The sequence below is a fragment of the Malania oleifera genome, chromosome 6 (assembly GCF_029873635.1).
Source record: "Malania oleifera isolate guangnan ecotype guangnan chromosome 6, ASM2987363v1, whole genome shotgun sequence".
NCBI lineage: Eukaryota > Viridiplantae > Streptophyta > Magnoliopsida > Santalales > Ximeniaceae > Malania > Malania oleifera.
In genome coordinates, this window is record NC_080422.1 from 76257219 (window position 1) to 76278537 (window position 21319).

Consider the following 21319-nt stretch of genomic DNA (forward strand, 5'->3'; position numbering starts at 1 on the left):
GCGGTCCTGTATGTGTTTTGATTACTCATTTGGAGGGATTTAACGAGTAAAACTATGAGTTTTTCATGATTACAGTTTTGGGAAAAAAAGGGGTATTGGGTTGCATCCCTGGTTTTGTTGGAAAACCGTATGTATATGATGATTTATACAGTGTAATAGGGATGGTCGTGCCCTGAATTTATGTAAATTGTATATGTTTGGGAAACCATGATTTTAGATTACCAAATGGGTGTGGTATGTTTGGTTATATGAGCATGCATAATTGTGTTTTTATGTGGAATGCAATCGGAACTGAGTTTTGAGTTGTTCTAGGTACTGAGAGTATCCGGCTCTATATCTGAAGGCACATGAAATCGTTATCCATAGGTTGGTAAAGTGTCTGACTCTATATTCGAGGACGTGAGCCTTACTGGGTGATCACCGAAGGGTGTGGATCAACCAGTTTGTACCGGTACGATGCCATGGGAGCTTGGGGTTTGCATGTGCCGGGGACACCGAGTACTCTTGGTCGGCCGGGCCGACGCCGGTTACTACGGGCTGGCTACGGGCCAAAGGGTGTGATGACACCACTTGATCATGTGTGTGTGCTTGTATGCACTGTGTTGAAACTAGTATTGGAACCTGCATTTAACTATGTATGTTTTGCTATTATGATAACACTTGAATGCCACACATCGATATAACCTGTATTCTTCCTTACTGAGAGGTGTCTCACCTCTACTGTACATACATATTTTCTAGGTCCTTCGAGTAACCGGAACTAGCGTCCTTTGAGTTGGGAGCGTAGTGGTCGGTGTATTGTGAGAGGTACTTGGGTAAGTACTAGGACTGTTTCGGGTGGTCTTTTGTGGTTTTGGCTGACACCCGAATTGTGTTTGTATTATGGACTTGGATTTCCGTGTGTATAGACTCTGGTATGGTACCATGTATAATGTCATGAATGACTCTTTTTCCACTGTTTATGTTATATTGTTTATGGATATGTATAGGGTGTCTTGGAACCCCAAGGGTTGTACCCTTATTTATTGTTCTGTATCTTTGGATGATTTGTTGGATACAGGGACAGGTTAGATACATTTCCACCCCTGAGTCCCATTTCCGGGGTCGGGGTGTGACAGAACAACTTCATCACAATTATTGAAGACGTAAAAATGTGCCTTTACTAGGTCCTCCATATCAATGAAATCCTATACTCGTCCACCCAACGACCAAACATTTTCTTGAAATACAGAGCTGATGAGTTTTTCATCTTTAGCATTGCCATGAATGTCTGTATTTCACTTATCACAAGTGAACCTTGTGTCAATATCATGTAGATACATTAAGTGAAATGCAAGACATTCACTGTCAATATATGTATCAATGATTAAACCTTCCGGCTGTGCCTTATTGCGCACACAATTCTTTAAAGTTGATAAGAACTTGTGCATTTTACATAACATTAGTGACGTCTACAAATAAAGCAAGAAAATCATGTGAACATTGTTGTATCATAAAAATTACCTCTTAATAGGATACATCCAATGATATTGAACTTGTCTTGCAATGATGACCTCCATTTGTAAATGGACGGCTAGGTGGACCATAACATCAAAGAAAGTTGGTAGAAATATTTTCTCAAGTTCGCATAGTATGATTACAACGTCCTCCTCTAATCGTTTAAGTACATTTAAGCTCAATTTCTTTAAGCACAATTGTCGAGAAAAAATTTCCCAACTCAATAGGCATTGAGCAAACATCATCAGTTAAGTATCCATGAAGGGAACCTAGTAGAACCCATTGAAGAAGGACATGACAGTCATGAATTTTCATTCCTAACATCTTACCTTTCTTCGTGCTTATGCATCGAGATATGTTAGATGCATATCCATCAAGGAATTTCACTGATTTTAACAATTCAAAGAAATTAATTTTTTCATTATTCAAAAAATGTGTAACATGCTGATGACATGAGAAGCTTGTCCCCATCATGAATCAGGTGCAACTCTAGTCGTATTCCCATTTTCTTCCACATTCCAACAATGTAGCAATCACATTCTCACAAATGTTCTTTTCAATATGCATAACATCCAAGTTGTGGGATAGTGTAAGATCTTTCTAGTATGGCAACTCGTGAAAGATGCTTCTCTTTGTCCAGTTTAACTTATTCTCAGCACGTTTCCTTTTTATATTGCACGGTGCTTTCCTAAATTTCTCATTTCTTATCAACTCCAACTGGTCTAATATCTCTTCCCCACTTAGTCGATTTAACTACAACCTTCGTCCAGGTTTTCCATTAAAGCTTTTATTAGAATGAGTCTTCTAAGGATGTCCAGGTGGTAAAAAATGACGATGACACATAAAGCATAACTTTCATCAATGTTTCAAGGATAAACACTCAGTATCCTTATTACACACTAGGCATGCTAAGTATCCTTTTGTGCTCCACCGCGATATATTGTCATAAGCGGGGAAATAATTAATTGTCCACAACAGTGCAACGTGCAGCTGAAATGTTTTCTCACTTTCCACATCAAATGTCTCCACTCCTTTTTCTCATAGTTCTTTCAACTCATCAATTAATGGTCTCAAGTAAACATCAATATCATTAGTAGGTGCCTCAGTCCATGAATAAGAAAAGACACGTAAATAAACGGTTCTTTCATACATCGTCATTACGACAAATTATATGACATCATCATAATTGGCCACATGCTTTACGGGTTGTTCATGTTACTAAAAGAATTGAAACCATTTGAAACAAGGCCAAATATGATGTTGCGAGGATCACTAGTAAACTACAGATGCATTTAATCAAACTTGGCCCAAGCTTCCGAGTTCGTTGGATGGCTAAGGGTGTTTTCTTCTTGAAAACGTTTCTCTTCATGCTATCTCATATCTGCAACAATCTTTCTGGACATGTATAATCCTTGAAGCCTCAGTATTAATGGAAAATATTGCAAAATTTTTTTAGGGGATCTTTTTACCCTTCTTCTGATTAGTTTTATACCTCAATTCACCACATTCTAGACACTCGTTTGCATTATCAAATTCACCATAAAAAAGTGCGCAATCATACCTATATGCATCTATTGGAGTGTAATCGAGACCCAAATCACATATGTATGTCTTCGCCTCATAAAAATATTTTCGAAGTGTTTTACCATTAGGAAATTCTACCTTAATTAGCCTTAAATTCATGTTGAATGCACTCTGTGATAACCTATGCATTGTCCTTGCATGAAGCAACTTTATCAGTTATAGTTTGGATATAGGATTTAACTCACTAGGATTGCAAGGTATGCTACCTACTGGAGTAGATTCAAGACCAGTACACGACACATTACCATCCTTTGTGTCCACTACATTCCCCCTTTGCAAGTCACTTAACATTTTGATTAACCCATCCAAACATGTATCACCACTTCCTATATTGGCCTCCTCATCTTCTTCTTTATCATCATTGCTTATTGCTTAGAATCACTACAAAAAATAAAATTATTAGTGAATGATCAGAATCGTCACTAATGATCACAAAATCGTCACTAATACTATTAGTAACGGTTTTGTGATTATTAGTAATAGTTTTGAATTAGTCGCTATAACTGCAGTTACTAATACTTATTAGTGACGAATCCTAAAAGCGTCACTAATAATAGAGTATTAGTAACAGATTATAACTGTCACTAAAACCCTAATACCGTCACTATAAATTCTATATTGGCTCAGCTCAAAATTGTTACTAATAGTATAGTATTAGTGAATGTTTCAAAATCGTCACTAATAGTAGAGTATTAGCGATGAATTTCAAAACTGTCACTAATAATATAATATTAGTTACAAATTTAAAAACTTCAAATCATCACTAATAATATAATATTAGTGACAAATTTCAAAACCGTCACTAATAATTTACTATTAGTGACAAATTTAAAACTATCACTAATACTCGGGCTTTAGTGACACTTTTGAAATTCATCACTAATACTCTACTATTAGTGATGATTTTAAAACCTTCATTAATACTTAAAAAATGGATAATTATTAGTAACGTCGCTAATAATTTAAAATTAATAATTTTTTTATCATTAATTCTTATAAAAATCTATAATTACATTTTCGCATATGTAACATTAAACCATAATAAATAAAAATTCATAAATTATTCAAAATTCTAATTCAAATTCAAATAAAAATAAATTATACTAATTCAATTAAAATACAGAAATTCCATTTGCTTAGATAACAAAAAAATATTTAAAAAAATCAAAATTCAAATTCAAATTCAAATACAAATACATTATATAAATTCAAATTAAAATATAGAAATGTCATCTCTTCAGATAAAAAAAATACAAAAAAAAAAAAAATTCAAAACGCATCCGATTGTAGTGCATGACATCGTGCTAATGTTGTGATAGCTGTGAACCCTAAAAATTAAGAAATATATATAAAAAAATTAGTATACGATTTTTGAACATAGATGTATACATACCATAAGTATCAATGATTTGATAGCAAAATAATCGAACATTCGGACACATGCAAAAGAAAAAATTAGAAGAAAAAAAACTTGAGAGAAGTATAATAATTTAAGTGCAATTATGGGAAACGTACATTGGAGGAATTACTGATGAGTTCGCAAAAATATTTAGTCATTCAGTGCATTATGGATAGTAATCTGCAATGCTGTTTACATAAAGGATGAAATTTAATATTCGTTTAACTTTCACTCATCCTTTCAAAAATATTTTAACATTCATTTTTATCATAATTATCTTTGTACATGATTTTATTTTGAAAAAATTTTAATAAAGTTTCAGTAGAATGTTCAGTGCATTATGGATAGTAATCTGCAATGCTGTTTACATAAAGGATGAAATTTAATATTCATTTAACTTTCACTCATCCTTTCAAAAATATTTTAACATTCATTTTTATCATAATTATCTTTGTACATGATTTTATTTTGAAAAAATTTTAATAAAGTTTCAGTAGAATGTCATCTATAAATTGGACATTTTCCCATAAAATATGTACCTGAAACCTGGTTGTTTTTAGCAAATAAATCATTTCAAGTATGCAACAACCTAAATCTACTACCAACATGCAATTCACAATATACTGCATCAGCCATGCAGTTGGCATTTAACACAAGCATGTATTCCAGTTGTAACAAACAAAGTTCCTGGTTTTTTGAATTACCGCCAGGGGTGGTGGGGTTAAGAATTTTTTAATGAAGCAATAACTATTAAGGGTTTGAAAGATGAAAACTTGTAGTTAGTAAGCTATGAGTGTCAAGAACTAGTATCAGCAATGTAAAGAATTTGTCTTCATAGTCCAACACCCTATGCAAGAATGATCTTCTCAATGCCAATACCTAAACGATCACATTTATCCTTAATTTTAACAACATAAAGGGAAAGTAGGCAAGATAAAAAATAGGAACAGCCAAGCATTAGAAAACAAATTCCAATAACAAATGCTATTCTAAATTGTTTGTAATGATATCTGTTAGGAGATTGTTGTCTAAAGAAGAAAATTCACTTACAATAAACGAAATTCTTTCCTGAGTTCAGGAATTGAAACATATCGAACTTACAACTTTGTCCAAAATGCCAAGCTTTGGATAAATGTTGAAAGAATTTTGACATATCACAACCATAGGTAAGAATCTAGTAGAGTAGAAACCACCACAACCTAAGAGGGAGGGAGGGAGACATAGAGAGAGAGAGAGAGAGAGAGAGAGAGAGAGAGAGAGAGAGAGAGAGAGAGAGAGAGAGAGAGAGAGAGAGCTACATCTTGAGAGCATATTGAGATTTTTTGCTCTTTAATGAGTTTAAAAGAAGGAAGATGACAGGCAAGAGAAATAGACCCGTACAAGGTCTCCTACCAATTCATAAATGCCGATGGTCATTGTTTACTTAACAAAATAACAAGGCCTAGCTTAATATATGTAAAAGTTAAGTTAAAAATCAAAGAAATAAGGTTGTAGCATAGGGCCATCGACCAACCACTCCTCCTCTTTGATTTGGCATCATCGAATAGCAGTCGACCGACCTATATAAGCGATCAATCAAGCCAATGAAATTCAAAATTTGAAGTTATTTTCATTTGATTGGGCAATGGATATGGGTGTGTTACCAAGTGTTCTCGAAATTGCCATGTGTTGTTTGACGACTAAAGTGACGGGAAGTTGTTGGTTGGTGGTTGTTTGTTTGACTTTCAATTTTTGAAAATCAAATTCAAATGTTGTTTCCCTCTATTCTTGGATAGGTCTATAACTGCATACTTTGAGGAGAGTTTTTGGATGCATCCAAATGGGAGTAAGGAAAGAGAAATACAAAAGAGTTCATGCATATTTTAGGGTTAAAGAAAAAATGTTGTAACTTGAAGTTTGTGAAGAGAATTCCATCACTCCTTTTTCTTACTTAAGGATTCCTTGAGGTGTGAGCAGTGGTTAATTTACCTCCACTTGATCTAAATTGATTACAATAACACAATGCCTATCACTTTTGTCCATTTTGTGTTTTTACATGTAATGCATATATGTGTTTACATATGATATTGGTGTTTGTTCTATGCATATAATTTACATTTCTTTGATTAGATCATGTCATCTCAAGATGTTAAGAGTTCATGAAAAAAATTATTTGAAATAATATTTTTTCTTTGAAGATGAGCATGTAGACAATTGATTAACTTGTAGGCATATGGTTGATCGGCCCATGATATTTTAGAAAAGGTAGTCACTGCGTTGCAATAAGAAGTTGACCGGCCTCTGCATGTGATTGAGTGACTTGTCTAGAAGCCATTTTGACTTGTCTAGAAAGTAGTTTTTCTTTTTTCTTTTTTTTTTTGTAGAACAAATAAAGAAAAGAATAGTCGTAATAGACAAATGATCAGTCATTGCCGCAACTTTACTATTTTCCCTATTTTTGATTTCTTCTTTTGAAAAATGAACTTAAAGATGAGACACACACGCATACATACCAGACAAGTATGATTGTAATTCTTAGAATGAGTGTTTTATGGTGCAAGACCTTTAAACTCCATTTAAAGAAATCTTAAAGGTCTATCTTCCAATTCACAATGGTGCTCCCCGACCTAATATCTTTTCAAAAGTGTTTCTTTTATTTTACCTTTTCAAAAAAAATAAAATAAAGTATCAACTCCATTTTTAAAATAGATTGGTAAGTTAAGGAACCAAATACTTGGTCATTTTAATTTTTTTTTTCAATAATCATATGTTGGCTACCAAAACGGGCAGCCGAGCTTGGTATTGACAATAGGAAAGATCTTATAAAGCAACCAATCTTATTTTTTTAGTAAAAAAATAAAAATCCAAATATTAACCCCAAAAATGACTATTTTATGAGATAAAAATCCACAACTTTTTAAGCTCAATTTTTGTGATTTTTTTTCAACTCTAAAATTCTACACTCTTCAAAACACCTAATATAATTTTGCTATCTACAAGATGTCCCGAAGGAGTTGTTCACTAAATTATCTGGGGTCTCTCAAAAACACTGAATTTTGTGATTGTTTGCTATATAAACATACATCAATTGAAAAATGCACGAGAACAATAATGTTCAATTAAAGCGTATATAAATGTAAGAAGGTTTGTAGGTTTCAGTTGATGAATATAGATGTTGATGGAAGGTAGGTAGGGGACGCTTTATCTCGATGATGTCCTTGCATGGAAAATTAATTAATTTGACTTGGCCAGCTAATTGATGGGTGGAGGGGACTCGCTCAGTCACAGTTGTGATTGAAATTTAATGAGAAAACACTCAATTGCACACAAACATTCTTTGATTTTAATAATAATATAAAAAATACCAAAAAAACTCTCAAAATGCACAAGTTCTTCTTCTCTCACGGGTTACTCTCCCTCTTCTCCACCACATACTACATGGAAAAAACGAACACCAATTAATAGGAGAAAAAGTGGTAAATGTTGAGGATTAGCCGGCGTGATTTGCAGAGGTGATGGCTGCAAATTTTCTTCTGCATAGGAAATGTGGCCATTTCTCATACCTACTTCTTTGACTTCTTCTTCAGCCTTCTTCAACTTCTTCATCTCACTTTCTTCATCTTTTTTATTTTTTATTATTTATATATTAATATGAGCCCCATCAAGCTTAATATTCAACACTAATCAGCTAGCTAGCTAGCTAGCACCTCGTAGATTCATGATATATGTTGTCCAGAACAGCAATGACTCCAACAACAAAAGCCTGGTCGATCCCTGGGCTCATAACTACATGGTACACATCCTTGCTGCTGCTCATCTTCATCTCCTTGTTCTCCCCAACCTGCACGCGTTCACTTCAGTTCATTCAATTGACTCGAAACAAATTAACTCAATATTCCACATATCACACTGGCAATGAAAACTAATTTTGGGACTCTGCAGTGAAATTTGGGTACCCAAAGAGTTCATTGAATGGTCACTCTGGTTATGCATAATTTAATGATTATGATGTTGAAGATTAAATGAGAACAGCAATAGTATTTAACGTACGTACCTGAGCCACAATGCTGCCGTTGTTGTGAATGATGGTGCAAGCTCTTTCCGGGAAAGAACCTCTGACCTCAAAATCCCAGTCTGTGCCCATGCAAAGGCGGGGTTCAGTGCAGATTCTAATAGCATGGTTCCTCGCGAAGCAGGAGTGGGGCTCTTTTAGGCTGAAGACCTTCCTTTGCATTCCTTCATAATCCAAACTGTAACCCTTCCATTGCCTGTGAATGCTCAGTGCTTGAATCCCCCCTTGCTTCGACAATTAACATGTATAAATCAAATTACTGATTCAGATTTATAAACAATACATTACATACACACACCTATAACATACAGAGTGTGTGCAATTACAAAGCACCCTAAAAAATTATTTAGAGGACTAATCCTTCCATTTTATTCATTAATCTGTTCTTTAAATGTACAGCGTGTGACAAACCAATCCAACTCCTTATATATCACATGTTAACAAATGTGAAACCCATCACCAAATGTTTCAAATCTGAAAAAAAAACGACACATGGATATGTGGAGGGTGAGGTCCTCCTTACTTTCTTTGTATTCCCAATTAGTTAAACCCTATTTTGTTTAGATTTGAACTTTTTCGATGAAAAAATTAATTCGCCTAAAATTTAAGCTTGTCCATTCTTCCATGTAGCATTTGAAAATCCTCCAATAATAAGATATTGTATTGATGTTAGATCCACAAAGATAATGTAGGATCCATATCATTGTTGATCCACACAAAGTACTCCTTGATCCAATTATTGCCAACATGACATCTTGTGATGGAGGATTCCGAATCCTACATGGAGATAAAGTCTTTCTATAACCTGTTTTTTTTTTTTTTCATATCAGAAGTTCATTAACTTTGCACTACACAATAGGGTAAGCCATCACCTTCTCACATTGTCAAGTGTTTTAAACCGGACACTAATTGTAATTAGCCTATTCAAACTAATCTACTCCTGAAAATAAACATTTTGCAAACCAAACATAATCTTAGTTTTCATTATAAGAATGAGAGTAATGATGTTTGAACTCTAAATTTTTTATGGTCATGGAGGTTTGATACCACTAAAAAGAGTCAATTAACATAAGAGCTTAAGATTAATGTTATGTGCTCTCTTCAACATCACGTCAAAGAATTTATTCAAATAAGGTATATTTTTTGGTAAACACCAACGATATGATTATCTTTTACCCAAATTCTTACAAATAATTTGTTAAAAAATTTTGCACAGCACAGGACCATTGTCTTTGTTATCAATCATATAGGCTCAGTTTGAAATTTGGAAACTATGAGGAAAAGAAAAGAAAAGAAAAGAAAAATATAAAACATCTAATTTAGTTATCAAAGAAAGTAAAATAAAATATATATCAAATCAATGAATAAAAATCTGATTATATACTTGATTAATATTTATTTTTTAAAAAAAAAAATTAATTATATTCTAACAAACTTTTTATTTTCAGTTGTGTTTGATATATAGATGAAAAAATATAATGGAAAGCAATTTCCTTAATTTCTTTTTCTTTTCCGGCTCATAATGTTCTGTGGAGGTGGACATAACTAATAAATTCCTTAATTTTCCTTCTGTTTTTTCCTAAAGATCTTTTTAAAAGAATTGATGTAATTAATGCACGCGTATAAGTAAATACCTGTTGACGGATGAGAAGCAAAGCGTCACCTTTCTCGTCCCTTACCAAGAGCTCCCCCTTTTTGCCGAGAATGCCACAGCCATCGACCCTGAACACTGGTATTTGGCGACAGTTTGTGACCACGAAACCCCCTCCGTTCACTACGTGCGGCCTCTTCCTCACCGTCAGCACCACCGGGGAAGATGAACAGTACGCCTTGCTCACTATGGTCGTTGCCATCTTTCTGTCTCCGTGTCGTTCACTTTCTCAAAAAAGCATATAGCTAGATGTGCCAAAGTCCTGAACCAGCTATATGATACTCTTGATTTGCTATATACGACCTATTTATAGACATGAGTGCTGTGGGAAAAAGTGAGTTAAAGGATTCCACGTATTGTCAAAAAGAGAGAAGTGTACGTTTCAATGGAGGCATCTCAGTTGCTTCGCGCGCTTGCATTGGAAGGTTTGGCAGGCTTTGACCAATTGATTAACGAACGTTGTACATGTATATGGAGAAGGTAGTGGAATCACTTTGACTTGAGTGTCGTATTGGCGAACCCCAAATAATACGTTCAAATTGATGCATGTATCCGTTATTGCTTCTTTTACACGATGTCCCAGAGAAATTATACAGGGAACTTATCCCTCCACATATCTGTGTGTTTATTTTTTTAATTTTGCACTTAATAAAAATAGGTTCCTTTTTGATATTAATGAAGGTATGACAAATTTGTCACATGTATAACATTAAGAAAATAGGCACACGGACATGTGGAAGGGAAGGTCCCCTATATAATTTCTCCATTGATAGACTCAGCTTGTTGGGATGTCCCGTTACCCAGATGGCAAGGTACCACGTTGCTCATGTCTGATCGGCCAATAGCAACATTCACCTCTGAGTGACAACCCCGCCAACAAAGAAAGCAATAAATTGAGCCAATCATCTCTTGTAAAAAACTAAATTTCACATAAAATTTAATTTAAAACTTTTACAAAGTATAAAATTTCATTTTAGCAATTCAATTTATATAAATAAGAAATATGATTTAATGTGAGTCTAATAATAGAGTCTCGTAACATAAAACTTTTAATTAAATGAAAAATAAAATGACCCCCAGAATTTAAAAATATAATTACAATAAAAATACTGATAAAATTTATAAAAATACAAAAAAAAAAAAAATAGTAAAAGTCATTTAAGAAATCATTTTTACCGGTCAATTTAAGTTATTCATCCGTTGAACTTGATGTGCTCAATTTAATTCTTGTAGGACGAAAGTAGATGGGAGATACGTATCATATACATGCATACAAGATGTCGTATTCCTGTGTGCGATCGTCGTCGGTGATCTAATTTCATTAAGCCGAGCAGGAAAAACGAAAAAGGAACGTGGGCTTTTGAAATTTGGTAGCTATATGACTGACAGACGGGCCGGGGAATATCTCAGAAGCATAAGAATCTCGGAAAGGTATAGTTGGTGAAGGCTTCATCTTTTAGGAGACTTGCTTAGTTCGGGTAATACAGCTATGTATATCTGTTTTTGCCTACATTTGGCGTGCCACTTAATTTAATCATTTTCTTGTGTCTCGATGGTGGATGAGATCATTTTTCAATATGGCAATTGTCTGTTGGGATGAGAGTGGGGGCTCTCCCCGCCCCCGCGCCTGGCGGTGGTGGTGGTGGAGGAGAAAATCATGTATGTTGTGAAATATGACTCACATTGTAAAATAAAGCATGAAAGAAATCAGGGTGCAGCAGAGTAGTGTTTACATTCTACTTGAAATTGTCAACAATTTGGCTCGGGACAGGCAGTGCAGGTTTCAAATTTGAATATTTGAATGTTAATACGGCTGGGTTTCAAGGGGAAACCTTTGAGGAGGCGTATACATACATAGAATACGCTGTATATAGAGAGCCAAGGGAGTCAAGTGTGGTTGAGAGTATTATTGAGAGGGTTCTTGTATTACTCTTATAATTTACACAAGAAGATAGTGAATTCTTACCGTTTACTCCCGTGAATGTAAATATTGTCGAACCATATAATTTCTGGTTTCTTTGTTATTATTATTGCTTTCATTTACTTGTTGTGGTTGTAGATTGTTTTGTATTTTCATCAATAGATTGCTACAGTGTGTGTGTTTGATCCTTTACAAATATCAAATATGCACAGCGAAATATATATATATATATATATATATATATATATATATATATATATATATTCCGTTGTGCATATTTAAGGGGTTTTGCACAACAATTGGTATTAGAGCATTGTTATAATGACATTTGGATCTTCAGCTACGAAATTTGACATTGTCAAGTTTGATGGACTTAGGAATTTCATTTTGTGGTAGAGAAGGGTAAAGGATCTTTTGGTGCAGCAAGGCATGATCAAGGTTTTATACATAATTCAACTGGAAGTCATGGATGAAACTGTCACGATGTTCCCAGACGTGAATTGGACGAGGTGGTAAAAGGTGGTTTTAAAATGATATTTTCGTGAAAAAAAACATGGTGTAATAGAGTCGCCACTAACCTTTTACTATGATTATAACACTTGATTATTACTCAATTAAGGATAAAATCTGTCTGCATTACCAGAGTCAGACTCAGGAGTTAGGTTATGCAAGGGGAAGGTATTAACACCCCCTACACATCCGTTCTTACGAACGGTGCTCATTAATCAAAAATTAATTAAACTTAATAAGCCTTCGAAATTACTCCCTTTGAAAAATTGTAAAGAAATGCACAATGTAAACACCGTATAAATGTTCCCTCAGAACCGGAGCATACTATACTCAGATGTCTCCCTTTGAAATCATTGGGATCGAAAAATTGAGAAAATAGAGTACAAAATATACTCCCGGTATTTGAAATTTCGTAGGGTTTTTTTAAGTATGAAAATACTATTCCGAAAGATTTTGATACTTCAAAAGAGTGTCGAAAATGATCTTTGAAAATTTGGTGATTTTTTCCTACTTTTAATTAAATAACAAAAAGACAATTAAGCAAAAAAAACAAGAAAAACAAAAATCGAGTCAAAAATATTTTTAGAATTTTCTCCTTAATTTTATAAAGTTTTTGTGATTTTGATTTTTATGGATTTTTGGAATTATTAAAGTAAATAAAATAAATAAAATAAGAAGAACCGATGGAAACCGGTTCAGGGGGGAAGACCAGTCAAACTTTGACCAGTCTAAGGGAAATCGGTTTAAGGTCCAGGTAAGGACCATGCCACGTGTCAATAGCTAAGTGGATGGGTCAACAAAGACCCAGATGGGCTACGTGGCACCATCATGGCCTCTAATCGAATGGCAACCTAACAACTGCGGGAAAGAACGTGTGCTTCTATGTGTGTAGGGAATAGGTGACCCACGTGTCACATGGTGTATAGAGGGGCAGAAATACGAAGAGGCATCCACCCCGGGGCAATCTTGGTCATTGTTGGGAACACATATCTGACGGTGGGGCAAGAATGTAGTGACTTGAAGAATTATGGTATTTAAATAATAAAGAGGGAGAAAAAGGAAATTAAAAAAGGGGCACAATGCTCATCGACGACGTGACATATCGGGCTCGTCGACGAGGGTGTGCTTCGTCGACGAGAAAATACCGAGAGGTTATTTTCCCATCTCTGAATTTCGTTGACGAGAAGCAGACGTTCTTCGATGAACGTACTTCTTGACCTCGTCGACGAGGTGACATGGCTCATCGACGAAAGCCAGTGTATAAATAGCTCTACACATGATTTTATAGTTGATGTTTCGCGGAGAAACTCTTTCTCTCTCTCCTCTTCAGTTTCCTATCCTTCTCTTTAGCTTTATCGGTCTGTTTTTTGTCTGATCAACGATCTGAAGCCGCCATGACACTCCTGGGAGAGTTCTCTTCAAATCTGTTGGAGTGGATCGTTGGTGGGGTTAATTTGAAATACAACCCAAATTCAGGGTAAGGCTTTTATTAAGTATTTGACCTTCCCTACAATTGTAGAAAACGTAGTACGTGTAGAAACATTGAATTTTTGTTTTGGGAAATGTTGATTTCAGGGTGTTGAATGGGGAACCCTGCGAGTGCAGGACTAATTATTTTAGGGGCTTTTCAGGAATCAGGTAAGTGGATAAACTAAGCTAATTGTTTTATTAAAATATATGTATAATCTTACAACATTTGGTTTGAGGAAAATATATATATGCATTATGTTTGGGAAATATTACTGTAAATGACTATATGTTTTAAATATATGTAATACTCATTTTGTGTGGCATGAGTAGAATTTATTATGAATTACTATTCTCTGGGAAAATGTCAAATACAAAGTTTTACAAATGATATACCGACATACGGGCCAAGAGTTTTATACTGGCATACCGACCGAGGATGTTCTTACATGATATGCCGGTGAACGGTCTGAACCATTTATATGATATGTCGGTGTATGGGCCGAACCTTTTATTTGATATGTGATACGGCGTAAAGGCCGTGATTGATAAAATATGAAATGCCGACGTAAGGGCTGATGATTTCCATGTTATATATGAAATGTGATATGATGATATTTAAATGAAAATTAATATTATGGAATAGCAGTGTATCACAGCTTGAAATATGTTATATGTTATCGGAACCTGATTGACTTGATTTAGGCTTGCACGTGCACGGTACCGTAGCTATGTGTTCAAGATCATCATAATATTGTGTTATCACTGTCGTACGGGGCAACGTGAGGATGGATAGTTGATGTGGTTTATTTAAGTGTTGGCGCCCCTAGTTTACAGACCAGGTTTGGCAGACCCATCGTACTTACAAACATTTACTTTAACTTGGCAATGGTTGGCCAACCATTATCAGGTCTCGCCTTCGGGCCATACAACCTAGTCATGTGGGGTTAAGACATGACACCAGCCAACTAACCTTTGAGGGTTGTTTTTGTATTATTATTATATGAGATGAATGATGATTATGAAAATTCGGTATGTTCTGTAATGCTATGATTATACATGTTTTTCCCAGAAATGATACAAACAGTTTTACTAAATATGCTTATGTGTGCTTTTATATATAACACAAATATACTCATGTTGTCACAAAATGGTATTAGTTTATTTCCCTTACTGAGAGGTGTCTCACCCCAAATTATATAAACATTTTAGGAGCCCGAGATAGGAGAGCGAATAAAGCTCCATAGAGATAGTTATAGCTGATCTACCCTTTCTGAAGGGTGAGTATTTACTAAAGTCAGACAGATTTTTGGGCGGAGACCCTAGGGCTATTTTGGATACTTTTGAGATGTGTGTATCTATATGATGGTTGTAGTAAACTCTGGTATTGTGTTAAATGGTACTTTTAGATGTATATGATTTTATATTTTCTGCTACTTAGGCTTTCGTGTTGTGTGTCTGATATATCCTTGGTACCCATGAGGTCAGGTTGATTATGATCTGCTAGAATTATTATATCAATTTTATTATTATGGTGAAAAAATGGTAAAATAAGTAGGTCGTTACAGTTTGGTATTAGAGCTTAGGTTGCTAGGTTCTGTAGACTTTAGAGTGCAGCGAAAACGATACCAGAGTATAGGAAAATGATTTAAGGTTTGTTTCTATAGTCTAGAGGTAGGACTTTCATGGTGGTTTCTATGTTTTTCCTAGGGTGACGATTTTAGGAAAACCATAGTAAACTATTGTCGAGTTGTGTTCCTAGAATGTAGGACTAGAGTTAGGAATGAGTTGAAGAAGTTAAGATAAGTAACTATGTTAGGTGTGTAAGCTATAAGTATATGGTTCCTAAGTTACGTTTATTGTTTTCTAGGATGGATCCAGGAGGAGGTAGTATCCATGCGAGTGGTAGTGATGGAGCATGGCCCTCGAGTGCAGGCGGGACTGATTCCGGCGCAGTACTACGCAGCGTAGCTCAACAGGTTATGACTGAGATCGCTAGGAGCTCCAGAGAGCAGGGAGGTACGTCTGTAGGCTATGGGTGTACTATATAGAAATTTACTAAGATGAATCCTTTGGCGTTTTCATGAGGGATTGATCCTGCAGCTACCGAAAATTGGATGCAAGAGATCAAGAAAGTTCTGGCTGTATTGCAGTGTACGAAGGAACAGAGGGTCCTCTTCGCCACCTATAAATTGACAGGAGAGGCCGAGAGGTAGTGGACTGCTGTGAGATTTCTAGAGCAGCAGAGGACAATGCCAATAGCGATGACATGGAACCAATTTAAAGAATTATTCTTTGAAAGGTATTTTCCAGCTACTATCAGGGAGGTTAAAGTGGAGGAGTTCTTGATTCTGAAGCAGGGACAACTGTCAGTCCAGTAGTATGCTGCGTGGTTTATAGAACTCTCTCATTTCGCTCCGTATATTGTGCCTGATGAGGTGAAGAAGGCAAGACAATTTGAGAGAGGATTGAGGAGAGGTATATTCAAGCGGATGACAGTGCTGAATATACAGGATTTTGCTAAGTTAGTTGACAGAGCAACCTTGGCAGAGGTCGGTGAGCGTATGGATGCAGAGGAGTAGGGACAGATGAAGATATATGCATCTTCAAGCTATCAGCAGGGTCATAGGTCAGGTCAATAGAGGAAAGGAAACTATGGCAGAGGACGAAGAGAGGAAATTGGGGATCGTGAGGTTCAGACAGTGCAGAATCCTCCTCTTTGTCAGACTTGTGGAAGGAGACACTAGGGAGAGTGTTGACTAGGATGAGTTGTTTGCTATCGCTGCAGTAGAAAGGGACATCTGGTGTGAGACTGCCCTTTACCACCAGATATCGCTCCTGCTCCTAAACCATATCGGGGAGGCTATCACGCACCACTTGGAGGCCAGTAGAGGAATATGGCTCCAGCTAGAGTTTTTGCTTTGACGCCGGGTGATGCTAAGACAACCGGTGACGTGATGACATGTATGGTTAGCATGTTTTCCTTTAAATTCAGTGCATTATTTGATTCAGGTGCCACACACTCGTTTGTGTCTTTGGGGTGTGTTAAATGATTACGTGTCAAAAGTGCAAAATTACGCATCTTAATCCGGGCATTACGACTTATATTTTTAATTAAATATCCAATTATGTCCAATATTTTAATAAAGTACCGAATTTATCATTTTTTTAGTTTTATTCCATAATTTATGAATTTTTGGTAATCTTTTATCGCAGGAAAATTCTCGAGAATCAAAACCAGTACCTGCTCGTAATTCATGCATAACTTTTCTGTCCAAGTAATGATCCAAACGATTCAAACTTCTAGAGAAAGAGAAAAGGATTATCTACAACTTTCATGTTTTGAGTTTTATGAGAAACAGGCTCCAGAAAGGTCAAATTTGGATGTGAACAGAGAACAAAAAAAAAGAAAAAAATAATAATAATTAAAGTGTTGACGTGACCCAGCCATGCGGTTGTGCGCTGGGTGCTGGGTGTTTGAGTGAGTTTGTGTTTCTTTTTTTTTATGCCTTGAAAAGTCAAATAAAGGGAGAAGAAAGGAAAGAGAAAAAAAAAGAAAAGGAGGTAGGGTAGGGTTGAAGAAATTTAATTCTTTTGGAGGGGGCCAGTAGCTGTAGTCTTCTGGGAAGTCTGCGCGCTGATGGACAGCAAGGAGACCTCCTCACGGTCAGCCCTCCATTGATCTCTCTCTCTCCTTCATTTTCCTCTCTCTTCCTCTCTCTCTTTGAATTAAATATTTATTATGGATTATTCTCATTGTTAAGTCTTTAGTTTACTTTTATTTAAAGTTAATGTTGCGATTAAATTCTGGTTTAAGTTGATTAGAGTGTAAATTTATTCCATTGTTGAAAAATCTTTCTTATTAGATTAATTTCTGCTTTACTCCCTCTTTTACTCTCTCTCTCTTGAATTTGAATACTTGTTTGTGTTATTGTTGAATCTTATTTGGGTTGTTTTATTATTAAAGTTAGTTTGTTTTTTATTTTAAATTAAAGTCATTAAATCTAGCCTAAGTGATGCTTTGTGTTGAGTTTGTTTGCTACATTTATTTAATTTAAAATTAGTGTTGGATTTAAATATTTGTTCAAGTAGTATCTTAGGTTAGTTTATTTAATTTATTTGTTTAATTGTATGTTAGTTATTCTCCTATTTATACACGTTATGTTCTTGTTTTAGGTTTTAATTTGTTTCAATTTCATCACGAAATTTCAAAACCCCGAAAACTTTTGAATCTGAACCATGTTCAGTAAAATTTATTTTCTTATTTTCTCTTTTTTTGTTTTGCGCTAGTTTAAAACTAATCTGCATCCCCCGTGGAGACAATCTGACCTATTTGGACTAATTATTACACGACGTAACTCCTATACTTGGAATAGCCCTAGTGCTACTCATTTTTAGAAGTGAGTCAAGTTTTTGGCGTCGTTGCCGGGGATTGCTAGAATTAGTTTCATTCTAGTGTTTTTCCATTTATTTTGATTTCTCTCATAATTTGAAAACACTATGTATATATATATAATATTTTCAAAAAAAAAAAGGGCAATTTTTTTTTTTTTATCATGCTTGACTGCTGCTATATTGGTGACTGTCTACTATTTGGGTTGATGTTTGATGCCTTGGATTAGAGACATTTCACATAGGTTATACAAACTGTCACCTAATACAGGTAGTAGGTTTCCTATTTCTATTGTAAGTGAGAACATTGAAATTGATTTGAGTGATCTTTTTTAAGAGAATTTTGAGGAAACCATGGCTGAACCTCCACCTGCACCTCACACTTTGAAAAACTTTTTGCAGCCTACACGCACCACTACACCATCCTGCATTGCTTTGCCAAATAATGCACCGAATTTCACCATTAAGCATGGTGTTAGCTTTACCGTGAACCCAAGAGGGGGGGGGGGTGAATTGGTATTTTAAATTTTATCTTCTAGGTATTCCTCCTAATAGCAGTATGTTCACAAGCCAAGGGTCAATCTAGTGCAAATAATGTAAATATACCAGAAATTAAATAAAGCAGTTTAAACAATCATTCAAGCACCAGAAAGCAGTAAAGAGAAGATGACATGCAGATATGTTATCGAGGTTCGGCCAACTGCCTACGTCCCCGCCTTGGCTAACCAGCACAAGGATTATCACAATACCTTACTCACTTAAACGGGTGGAGCGGCACCTATACAAATCAGGTCAAATTACCACAGGGCTGACCTCAACCTTTACAACAATCCTTACCGGGCTGGATTACCGCCCCCTCAGGCCACGCCTGGAATCACTCAGATATACAATCAAAGGTATAATACAAGAGTGCTTTCACGTAAAGCAGATTTGTACCACAAATGCGCACACACACAAACACCACAGATGATTTAAATAATGTAAGCTCAGTGTGGTCTAGATGGTTCGACTCTCAAACAATTTTTCTATAAGTGACGTACGCACGTGAGAGTGTCAATAGTAATCTGTGTACTTCAAAATATTCAATTAAGCGTGTTCATACAGAGTATCAAACAATCCTCAACATAATCAATTAATAGAATGTGTCAATCATACGAATGTGTATATGCTTGGATTGCAAAATATATATAATCTTTGTTTTCGGCAAATGATATATATATACTTATATAAATGATACCACAAAGATTAGTGTAACAAGCACAAATATCTTTTCACAAATAGTTCAATAAATTCCACAAGATATTTGAGTAAGCTTGAAATATGTTTTTGCAAATCAAAACAAATACACACTTCCAAAGACATTGCAATGATAATGCAATACTTGGGAAGTCACCACAAGTCTTTCTTAGGGTAGGCTTATTGGCAAGGCCTCCTAAGAAGACTTAGGTTACGCTCTCAAAAATCGATTCAAATATGCGACAATATGGAGAGCTAACCTCTAAGCAATAATACTCAATACACTTACAAATGATTTAGATAGATGAGGAAGGTAAGCTTGAGTAAGTATCAAAACAAATGTGAGTAATGAGAGGCAAAAATGAGTATTTTGGCTTGAGAGAAATTTTCTTAATCTTTTTGCTAATCCGTACTTAAATCACCAAATGAAGGAGTATATATAGACATACTAAAAATTTTGACCGTTGGGGACTTATTAGGGATTTTTGGAAAAGATTAATGACACTTAAGATAATTTAACCCCGTTAAAAAATTATTAACTGCGGTAAAAAATGGGAGCAACCCGAGAGGTCCGGTCGACCAGGACTTAACTAGCTCGGTCGACCAAGGCAATTTTGAACTGAGTGGCTCAGTCGACCGGAGAGGGCGATTTGCCAAATTTCCGAGGTTCGGTCGATCGGGGCCTTTTTGAACTACAGGGCTCGGTCGACCAGGCAGTTGGGAATTCTCCCAAGACCCCTCGGTCGACCAGGTAGCTGGAGTACAAATCTGGTTGGTCGATCGGGAGGTCAAAAATTTGACTCCTAGGAGGTTCGGTCGACCGAGGTCAAATGACCTATAAGGGCTCGGTCGACCGGGCTTGGGTCAAATAGTTGACCCAGACCGGTTTCGGTTGACCAGGCCAAGAATGAACTGTTTTCGCCGGTTGACCGAAAGTGCACCAAGTGTGCATTTCGGTCCCTTCTTGCAACATATAAACCCTATTCAAGTGCCTATTACATACAAGTGTAAAGGTGAGTGTCCTAAGGTCACTTGGGGTCCAATTTGAAATCACCGAAAAAGTCCGGTGTTGGTCGACCGAAGGTCGACCGAAGGTTCACCCTAAGGTCTTTCTATGGTTCGGTTTGAGCTTACAAATTAAATCATGCATGTGATGTGTGTGAGCTTATTACAAACCGAAAACCCTAATTACTATTACAGACAAATTTCATTTAAAAACTATTACAATTAAGAGTATGAAATTGTCTTCAAGTCTTTAAGCTTTTCACGTGCCACTGAAGATATGCTAATATGAACCTACACATGAACTAGATATTTATTAAATACAATTGTATTTGTCATTATCAAAACCAGGGTGTGACCTATAAGGTCAACACATGGTATGTTGTCAGTAATACCTCAGTTGCACGGGATGGATTCTGAGAGTCCTTACCAGCATCTGACCGATTTTGAGTTGGCATGTACTACCTTCATTACTAGAGTAGGAACTGATGAATACATTAAGCTCCATTTATTTTTATTTTTTCCTTGAAAGATAAAGTGAAGGTATAGTTTAATTCTCTAAGACCTAACTCTATTTCTAATTGGACTGACATGCAACGTGAGTTCTTA

At 35.7% G+C, this 21319-nt stretch overlaps 1 protein-coding gene across 1 annotated transcript; it reads right to left on the reverse strand.

Annotated features, from left to right (window-relative positions):
• Positions 1-7779: 7779 nt before the first annotated feature.
• LOC131157454 (protein LURP-one-related 6) lies at positions 7780-10466 on the reverse strand. The gene is made up of 3 exons (XM_058111629.1): positions 10166-10466; positions 8514-8759; positions 7780-8300 (listed from the first exon to the last, which is right to left on the reverse strand). Exons 1-3 carry the CDS (start codon positions 10382-10384, stop codon positions 8160-8162), a joined length of 606 nt encoding a protein of 201 aa, XP_057967612.1. The 5' UTR covers positions 10385-10466; the 3' UTR covers positions 7780-8159.
• Between the last annotated feature and the right edge of the window lie 10853 nt (positions 10467-21319).